Below are 10,292 nucleotides of genomic sequence, written 5' to 3' on the forward strand. Positions count from 1 at the left end.
TACAAAAGAGACAGAGAGAGAACATAGTATTATGTTATGTTATGATAGTTTGCAAGTGGCAATCTATCAGGTTAAAGGAGTACTTTAATAGCAAAACAAAAATTAAAGATTACCATTGCTCCATTTAGCAGTTGTAAAAGCCAGGATGCACCACATAAGATGCTAATGTGTTTTCTGGTAATCATTATGCAAGGGTTGTGTCCATACTGCATATATATTATTATTAAATAAATACTTATTTAGCACCTGTTATGTGTCAGTCTCAACTTGAAATGCTAGAATATACTAAAGACATACAAAAGCTGTGTCTCTGAAACTTCTGTTTTAGTGACAGAGGACTTAATGTGTAAATAATTACAATGGTTAGTACCAGAGATAAATAAAATGAGATGCGGAATAGGAATTTGAGGAACTGGTGGTTGTCTCCATTTAACTGGTTTATACAGGGAAGTTCTTGGCAGAGAGAAAGGATGAGAACAATGATCAAAAGTCATGAGAAGTGAACCATGAAGATCTCTACACATTATAGCAGACCAGGCAGAATCACCTGTGATCGTAAAGGCCCTGGTACAGGAAGGTATTCAAACAACTATAATAGGCCAGTTTTTGAGAAAGAAAAGAATAATTTCAAATAGAAAATAGTTTTGTATCTACTTGAAAGATAAATTGAAAAGGTCATTGCTCTTTCATGCACACATATTTTATTTATGTGCTCATACTTGTATGCATGCCATTGACTTATCATTTAAAATAATGTTATACACATAGCAAAATTTCTATATCTCTCAAAGACCATGAACGCTAAAAGAATACAAATGTAAAATAGCTCTTCTTTCCATCAAACTTCTTTAAAGTATGATTAAAATATTTTCTTGATATATTTTCCTACAACTTTTTTTAAAGAAAAGAAACATTATAGAAAAATTTTAGAGAATTTCATCATAGTTTCTTATTTGATCCAAGTTTGGAGAATTCCAGAAAGTATGGCAGTATTGAAGAAAAAAATGGATTTTAGAGAACTGGAGAGAATACTCAGGTGACGGTCATATCCTAGAGAGAATGAGGCACACTGTAAAACTTCAGAGCATGGTGCTATCATTTTACATTTTAGGGTCATAATGCTAGGTGGTGGTTGAAAATTTGGAATAAAGTCTTTCATATTATTAAATTCTATTTTACTGGAAAATGTTTTAAAAATACAGTTTTTCCCACCTATTATAGGGGCATAAAAGGCAAGAAGCACACAGGGAAATAGTCATCCTCTGGGAAATTTCTGACCATACTTTTTGGACATTATGCCAAAGAAGAAAACTGTTGCTAGTGCTGGGGGTATTGCTGATCTTCAAATAAATGCATCAGCTTGAGTTCTTTCTAGCACTACAAGACCTTATTGTTTATTGTAACGAGAGCCAGAACAGCCAGCATGGAATAGCACTGTAGCTGTCAGCAAGGATCTTACACATACGTGGAACTTTGTCATCAGATAAGGCTTATGAAACCAAAGCACACTTAGCATTCTAATACAAAAATGGGGTAATGCTAGCTACCATAGCTACCAAAGCATTTGGTTACAAGGTCTGTGGACAGACAAGATAGCACTACTCCAGTCAAAGAGGTAAATGTACACTTATCCTGAGGTGGATACAATTTTTTTCTGATTTGAAGCAAGCAAGAACAGAAAAAATAATGAAACAGAAACACATGGAAGGCTGGGAGTTACACTGCAAGTAAATAGGTACTGGAAAGTCGTGTCTCTGTGTAATGATGATATCTTGCTCTAGATCTGCTTCTGTGTCAACCCTCTACATTTCGATAAATGCAGGGACACACAATTTTCCTCAAAGAGAAAAATATATAGGGCTTTCAGTTTCCGTGACCTTTTACTGCATCCTAGGAAACTTCGTGGGACTGTTTGAACATAAGGAAACCAGGATTGATAGGACTGAGCAGCCTTTGAGCAAGCTTCTTAACTCACTCCTTGAACTTCTGATGCCCAGCTGTAAAAAGCAAAGCAAGAACAAAAGCAGAAAAATAATATGTGGGTCTTAGCAACCAATTGCTTCTGGGAAGAGGAGAGGTAGTCTTGGAGAGACTCACACCGAAGGTCATTTGGGGACAAAAATTTGATGCCATAAGCCTGTGTATGTAGGCTTATAGTATCATATTATATATAGTATATATAGTACATATATATAAATATATATAATAGAGTACATGAAATTGAGTGGGGGTAGTAAGGAGATGCAGATAGGGGAGGGGTCTAAATATATTGTATGGAATTCACAAAAATTCTACCAAAGAAGGAAAAAAAGTGGCTCTTTTTAGGACTCAGTAACATAATTATGATATTGTAGAAGTACAATAAAGATGATATGTATTGATACTGTTCTTTAATGACCAACCATTAAAATTATTTAGCACTTCATTCTAATATTATCATGACTCTGTTCTATCTACTTCACAAGGGTTATGTCATCATTGTAAAGACACAAGTCTCTCTTCCCATTCTGTTAGAAGGTCCTCAATAGTCTACAGAACCACTTAACCTCTGATGAGCTAGAAAGCAAGCCTCTAAGCTGGCATAAACACCACAGAACCAGACACCAGGTGAAGATCTAAAAACGGCCAGTTGATAATCCATTGGCAGAGTGATTACTTTGCCATTCTGACAAGGCCCAGGTGTGAAAACTATCAGAGAGGTTTTATCAGCTCATCCTCAGCAAAACTTTCCAGTCAGGGTCTCTGGTATTCCTTCTTCCTTGCTGCTAAGCCTTCTGTAGATACTACCAACTCCCAGTATATTTAAGATGCTGGTTTAGATACAATGGCATTTATGTCTCTGAGAGAACTCAAGCAAGGTTCTTTCTGCTGCTTTACTAATGTATCTGTGACACAGAAACAGCAATCTCATAATATATTGTCGTTCACGGACTGAATTATTAGACCACTGTAAGAGGGCCCATATAATCCTGTGATCAGTTCCTTGGGAGAATTGTGTTTGACAGGAGAAGCAGAATGTTTATCATTTACCTTCTAAAGGTTGCATCTAGAAGCAGGATTTGGTTCTGGCAAAATCAAACCAAAACAAAACCCTTAGATTTGGAAGGCTTGACTAGGAGCCTAGTAAACTTTCTAAGGTAACAGTGAAGGCAGCATCTGGAATCGCTGCTTACCAAAGAAGCACAGATGCATATTGCCTCTCAGATGCTCTCACTCCTAGAAAGCGTGACACAGAGAGCAGGGACTTCAATAAAACCTGCTAGATGAAGGAATGAAAAACATGAGAACTTTTTGCTTCAAAGACTTTTCCACAGTCCTTCGTTGCTGGTTTTAATATCCAAAACTAGTTTCTAAACTCCCTTCTAAACCTAGTAAAGAGGGACTATTGCCTTTTATAAAAAGGAAGTCCAAACTGAGAAGAGCACAGCATATCATTAAGGACATTGACAGATAAAATAGTAGTACCAGAGACTGTGTCAAGAGTAAGTAAGGAAAAGGAGAGAGGAGAGAGAGGGAGAGAGGAGAGAGAGAGAGAGAGAGAGAGAGAGAGAGAGAGATGTTTTGAGACAGCAGTGCATTACTGCTACAGACACAGTGACAGTGTTGGAATATTGGTGGCACCACACTGACGGATATGGTTGCTGAGGTGCGAATAGAAGCACATTTTAGAAAAGAACTTATATTCAAAGATTTTGAATGCCTAGGCTTCTCCTAAGGTTTTGGGAGAGGGTTCTTGAAACTTAACTTTATTAGCTTTAACCTAAGTTAGCCTGTGCTTATGAGACAAATGATGTATCAAAGGATCTGGAGTTTGTGTGTGTGTGTGTGTGTGAGAGAGAGAGAGAGAGAGAGAGAGAGAGAGAGAGAGAGAGGAACAATTTTAAAATTTAATAACTGCTAACATTTCTAGGAGTTGGCTTTCTGAGTGCACACTTTAGAGAAGGTGGCAGGGACACTTTACAATTTCCAGTGCTCACACACCTGTGTCAGCCATTCAGCAACCCCTTCATGTTCCTCTGACAGCAATTACTACTGTTCTCCTGTGTTCTAGTAATCAATGTATCATCTTAGTTTATTGCAGCAATAATAATATGTACCGCCACTACAATTATAAAGGAAAAGATTGTATTTATTACCTATAATGTATCAGGGATTCTTTGATTTCTTATACTATAAAATCTTCCTAAAGTCTATGAAATGATATGTTTTTATCTTAATTTATATACCAAAATATAGCATTTGCAAAGTTAATTTGCTAAGACTGTTGAAGTCATATGTGAGCATTCTGAAAGATTAGCTCAAGTCTTATCTCCAAATTCTGTATGTTTTTAATTTCACTGGTTGTGTCAGATGAATGCCTATTAGAGGAATTTACCATTTACAACAGGCAAGTCAGAGTGATTATTTTCATGTTGTTTGATTTAATTGACTGAATACCTTTTTTGCATGGATGTAGAGTAAATATAGGATTTCCCACCCCCCCAGGACCCATGCAGTGAATTCCGCGCACTGATGAAAAGTGGGAAACTATTCTGTTCCCAAGATAAAAAACTTCAAAGCGCCGTTGAAGCCAAGTTCATCAATAAATGTACCGCGTGTAAAATGATGTTGTGAGTAAAGGTCCTGTTTTTTTTTTTTTCGAGTGCTTTAATTACCAGCTGGACTTGGGAGTTTTGAGTACATAATTATTTTCTTCTTTATGTTTCTCTAAACCAGAAGGAGTAAGTATTTATGCTTACCAAACCATTCTGATAACCTGGTTCATCAAATGAACCTGGATAAATGCCACCCACTTAGAAAAATTTAAAGATCACTTCGTTGGGTTTCAAAGGCCATTCAGGGAGCCTCGTGCTAATATATTGCACAGCATTCTCTGGTTTACTCAGAATGTAGTTTCACTTTGAGCTTCCTGGTTCTAAGATAAAAGGAACTTAAGAAGGAAAGTCAGATTCCTTGGGCCTGTAAAGACTTGATTCTGTGTAGCCTCGTGGCTGCCAGCCAGCAGAAAGATTTACGGAGAATGTATTCAGACTCTTGGAGCTCCTGGTAGAGTCTTCTGGAATTACACAAGGATGAGCTGAACTAAATGCTCAATGGTAGCTTTCAATGTCATTCAACTTAGAAAGCTTCCTTTTGATTACATATATGAAGCCAAGTACATAAAATAAATTTACTGTTAAAATTTTTTTAAAAATCATAAGACTGGCAAGACAGTTTATTACTTTGGAGTAACTCATTAAATTATTACTTTTTAGCTATATAAATTTTTTTGGAATAAAATTGTCATGACTGAAAATAAGGGGACTGTGTAATGTTGGAGAGTCATTTTCAAATTGATAATGGGTTGATTTGCTACATGAGGTAATCAGGACAGGAATCAGGGTTGCACAGGCTGTTAGAGTTTTGATTTAATGTAAATAATATTTCAAACTGCATGCAAATGATGGCACAGATAGTTCTTAGATCGAGTGACTATCTTGCTACTACAACTATTCAAGGTCAGCTATGCAGTTAAAGGCTTGGATTCTTGCTTATTCTATTTCATGTTTGATTCTCTTTTTAATATTGAAATGATATTTCTACAATTGTACTCATTTGAGAACCTATTTTTGCTCCTGACGTGTCATATTGAACTCAGAAGAATGGTCAAACTTAAGTTTATCACGTAAGTTTTTGTTCCTAAAAGTTGGGCAAGCGATTTTTTAAATTATGCTTTTCCTCGCTCTTTTCCAGGGAACAAGAAGCAAAATTCCAAAAAAAGACTAGACGTCTAGCAAGAGCCACCAGAGCCACTGCCCCAGCAAAGGTGAGACTGTTTGGAGTCAGCCTGTACTGTTTGCTTTTGAGATGCTGTCGTACTCTATTTAGAGTTATCTGTTTATTTCTTAATTACTAGGTTATACCTGTTGTGAAGCCAGCTACTTAGAAGGGAGGGAATGTGGCTTAGTCCAAGGGTGGGCTAAGTATCTGGTACATCTTGTCCATAGGCCCAACCCATGACCCAACTCTGAAACTGAGAGATGCTCAGAGGTGGCGCAAGCCAGATGGTGTGATCTTTCCATGACCATTTATCTTACTTTCCATTTGTCTAGCTCCAGTAAAAACATTTCCAGACCTAGAGCTAAGACCAACCTTTAGAGTTCTCCTTGTCTATGTAATGTGGGCACTTTATACATCTCTGGGTGTCATGATTTTATTCCTGAGGTAGATATTAAGTAAGAAACCAAATTTTAAAGCAAGCCACAATGCCTAAGGTTCGTCAGCTGGTCTTTAACTCATTCTCCTTCCTTTATTTCTCCAGTGTTTTTTTCCAACTACTTATCTTTTCTACCATATGGAGTATTTTCTAATTCAACTGGAGTCTCTTACTTTTATTTATTGGCAACATAAGAGTCAAGTTAATAGTCTGCATGAGTTAAGTGTTCAACGATTAAAAGAAAACTAGTAAAGTAAAAGGATAGAAGAAACTGAATAGATATGGAACATTACACAGCCATTTTATTAAATATATTTTATTATAGAAAAACATAAAAATAAAATATATGCTCGTATTGATGGAAATACCAGTCAGAAAATTCCACAGTTAATTGACAAAAGTAGGTTTGATGCCAGCTATGCTGAACACCACTTGACATCAGCACCTGCTCTTCTATGTTTATTCTCTAATTTCTTTTCTCTTCCTCCTCTCCTGTCCCCGACATATAATTAAAATGATCAGTCAAGGTAGACACACCCTAATTACCTGTATCATCCCTGGTCTAGCCCAGCTACCATCGTCTTTGGCAGAATTACTCAGGAATGTCTGAGAACTTCAGCCTCTGCAATAAACATAGTCGGCTATATTCTTTAACTCAGTTCAGCCAGTCTCACTTTTAAAACAGTAACAGGTTAACCATGCAGCTGGGCAATACCTGGAAATCCATTATCTGTAACAAAAGGGATTGGTTTTTCTAAGTTATAAAATCTAGACCAGAAAGGTTTTGTGGTAATTTTGAAACCTGAATTTCTCCCTTACACCCAGAGCCAGGGCCATTTCTGTAAGAGTCACTCTTCTCCTGTCTCCTTCACAAAAACTTGATCAACCAATGGTGTTTAAAAATATAAAACACACAAAAAAAGCCACCCGAGCGGCTGGAGAAACAGATCAGCAGTTAAGAACACTGGTTGTTCTTGCAGAAGACTGGTGTTGGAATCCCAGTACCCACATGGCAGCTAACAACTGCCCCAAGGGATCCAACAGCCTCTTCTGACCTCCGCAGGCACTGCACAACACGGGTGCACTTACCTACATACAGGCAATACCTGCATACACATAAAATAAAAATAAATTTATTTTAAAAGCCATGTCTCCAGCCCCAAGATGATAAATATTCTTTGAAGAGTCAGAAAGTTAACAATTCAAGCACTGTCAAATGTTATAAAGAAAACTCTTAGTTGTCTCCCATATATGCTTCTTTGATTAGAAACCAAAAGTTGAAATGATGAAAAATTGACATCTCAGCAAATCCAAAGTAGGAGTAAAGGATTTGTTAAATTAATAGCGAACAAATAGCTATCCATTTGAAAGACATTTAAGAACAAATTATAGACATTTCATAATTTTAAAGTGCCAGTGCATCAGGAGATATAAAATTGCATTTATGTATATAAGTAGTAAAAAGTATTCACAGCCCATTCTTAATTCAAGTAGAAAAAGACAATGCCAAAAAGTAATTGGGTGCCCAACCAGGAGGAACACACCTTTAATCCCAACACTCAGGAGGCAGAAGCTGGAGGGTCTCTGTCTACACACTGAGTTCCAGACCAGCTGAGGCTATAGGGAGACCGTGTCTCAAAAAAAGTTAATCGGATATTTTACAATTCACAGTTAGTTTATGAAAACTAACAGAACCACTGGAAAAAAAATCGAATCAAAGGTATAGACTACTTAATGCTATCAACTAGCAAGGTACAAAATAAGATATAGCCAGAAGCTGCTGACAAGTATCCTTCATTATCAGGATAGAGAAATCAACAAAATTTTAGCAAGTGAAATCAACAACTTGGAAAAGATAAAACAAGTGGAAATTATCCTAAAAAATACAAAGCTCAGCTTACAACAGAAAATCTGCTCCTCTAATACACTGTTTAACAGAACAGAGTGCAAAACCACCATATAATAGGTGTTGAAAGAATAATTAACAAAATCTAATAGTCAAGATAATAATTTGATGCATGTGTTTCTAATCTGTCTGTATCTGATTATTACTAGTCATAATCAGTAAGTCTTTCTGTAAGAAACAGTATTATTTTAAAATGAAATGGGGATCGTTTTTAAAGGTTAAAAACTCATCCAATTTTATGTCTTACAGGGCTTATACTGAGTTCAATATTGTATAACTGTATTAATTCAAAAACGAACTTAAAAACTTTATAGCCACTTTTGAAAGAGATGTATCTTTACTTTGGATGCTGTTATTGAGTATGTTAAAGCTTTAATGAAATGCTTTGTCTAAAACATAAAAAAATACTTTATAAAAAAGATAATACTTTGCAAATATGGAAATATTCTCTGATAAAGGAAAGCAAGGAAAACTGCAGCTAACATTATACTTAATGGTCAGAGAGTGAATACTTTGGCCATAAGATTGAAAAGATCGGGGGTTGGAGAGATCGCTCAATAGTTAAGAGGACTGACTGCTCTTGCAGAGAGGTTCAGGTTTCAGTTCCCAGAAACCACATGGTGGCTAACAACTGTCCATAATTCCTGCTCTAGAGGGTCCGATGTCCTATTCTGTACTCCACAGGCATTGCAATACATGGGGACACTTACATACATGAGGGCAATACACTCATACACATAAAATTTTTAAAAATGTATTTTTTAAAATATTGAAGAGAACAAAAAGTTCCCTATTCTTAACATTTTTATTTAACCTTGAACTGGAGATTCTATTCATTATATGAAAGACTACTTCATTAAATTACAGTTATTGGAAAGAAAAGTTATCTGTAATTATAGAATTGTGAAATGACATACCAGCATATAAAGTCCTAAGTATTCTTAGAAGAGAAACCATTAGAATTAGCAAGACTTTCTAGCATCATTTCAAAGTACAAGACTAATAGTAAAGGTCAACTGTATTTCTTTATACTTGCAATGAATAATTCAGTAATTAATTTCATTCATAATAGTATAAAATATATAAAACATAAACACATGGCTTATATTAAAGCAAGATTGAGAGAAATGAAAGATTTAAACACAAGCGTTTACTGTACAATATTTAGGTAGAATGGGGGGCCTGAAAGATCACAATAGAATGGAAAACGTATCTATTCACATCAAACCATCGTGATGTCATAGCATGGAATATGATTTTGTGTAGTGATACTGCCATAAACAAACCTATTGTGTTGTTATTCATATAAAACTGTAGCTTACACAACTAATTTAATACTTGTTAAATAAATGTTTTTGGCTTGTGTATTTACTATGCTTTACTTTTCATAATTATTTTAGAGTATAGTCCTACTTGCACAAAATAGATTAGTGTAAAAAATGACGTTATGCAAGCATCAGACTCATACATTTAATTCATTATCTCTCTTAATTATGTCATCTTCTCATTGGCTTGATTTGATTTTTTAGGTTTTTTTTTGTTGTTGTTCATCATCATGGTACTGGAAGCAAGAGAGGTGTGTATGTGTGTGTGTGTGTGTGTGTGTGTGTTATTGATATATATGCTATATAGTACATATATGCCAGCTACAGAGTACATACATACATATGGAATGCATATATAGTATACAGTTCTGGTTTGGTTCTTGTTTGTTTGTTTATTTTTGAGACAGGATCTCCATATAGCTCCCGCTGTCCTTGAGCTTGATATATAGACCAGATTGGCCTTGATCTCACAGAGATCAGTCTTCTGCTTCTGTGTGCTGGGTTTAAGGACATGTGCCACTACAACTGGTTTTATATCGTATATAATTTTGCTTAGGTGTATAGTAGACCCTATCTAAGTTTGTATAATTATACTCTGAAGTTTTCACAATGATAAAATCACTTAAATGATGTATTTCTTGGTACTTGGTCTCATAATTAAGTGATATATCTGTAAAGTTGAGATACCCTGCCTCAATTTTGAAAAATAGCAATTCTTGGTGGTTTTTTTGTTTTTGTTTTTGTTTTTCTATGGCAGGATCTCCTAGTAGCCCCAGCTGACTGGCCTGGAACTCACTATGTAGACCAGACTGGCCTCAGACTCACAGAGATCTGCCTGCCTCTGCCTCCCAAGTGCTGGGATTAA

The 10,292-nt window shown here is 35.8% G+C and overlaps 1 protein-coding gene across 1 annotated transcript in view; it reads left to right on the forward strand.

The window, feature by feature from the left end:
* Positions 1-10,292, forward strand: part of Spink5 (serine peptidase inhibitor, Kazal type 5) — a 70,163-nt gene that overhangs the window by 2,435 nt on the left and 57,436 nt on the right. Inside the window, exons 3-4 of the mRNA XM_008825284.2 lie at positions 4,486-4,610; positions 5,734-5,806. Of these exons, the coding sequence (XP_008823506.2) occupies positions 4,486-4,610; positions 5,734-5,806 (198 nt within the window). The remainder of the gene's footprint in view (positions 1-4,485; positions 4,611-5,733; positions 5,807-10,292) is intronic.

This window comes from Nannospalax galili, unplaced genomic scaffold (genome assembly GCF_000622305.1).
Source record: "Nannospalax galili isolate Female #2095 unplaced genomic scaffold, S.galili_v1.0 scaffold128, whole genome shotgun sequence".
Taxonomy (NCBI): Eukaryota; Metazoa; Chordata; class Mammalia; order Rodentia; family Spalacidae; genus Nannospalax; species Nannospalax galili.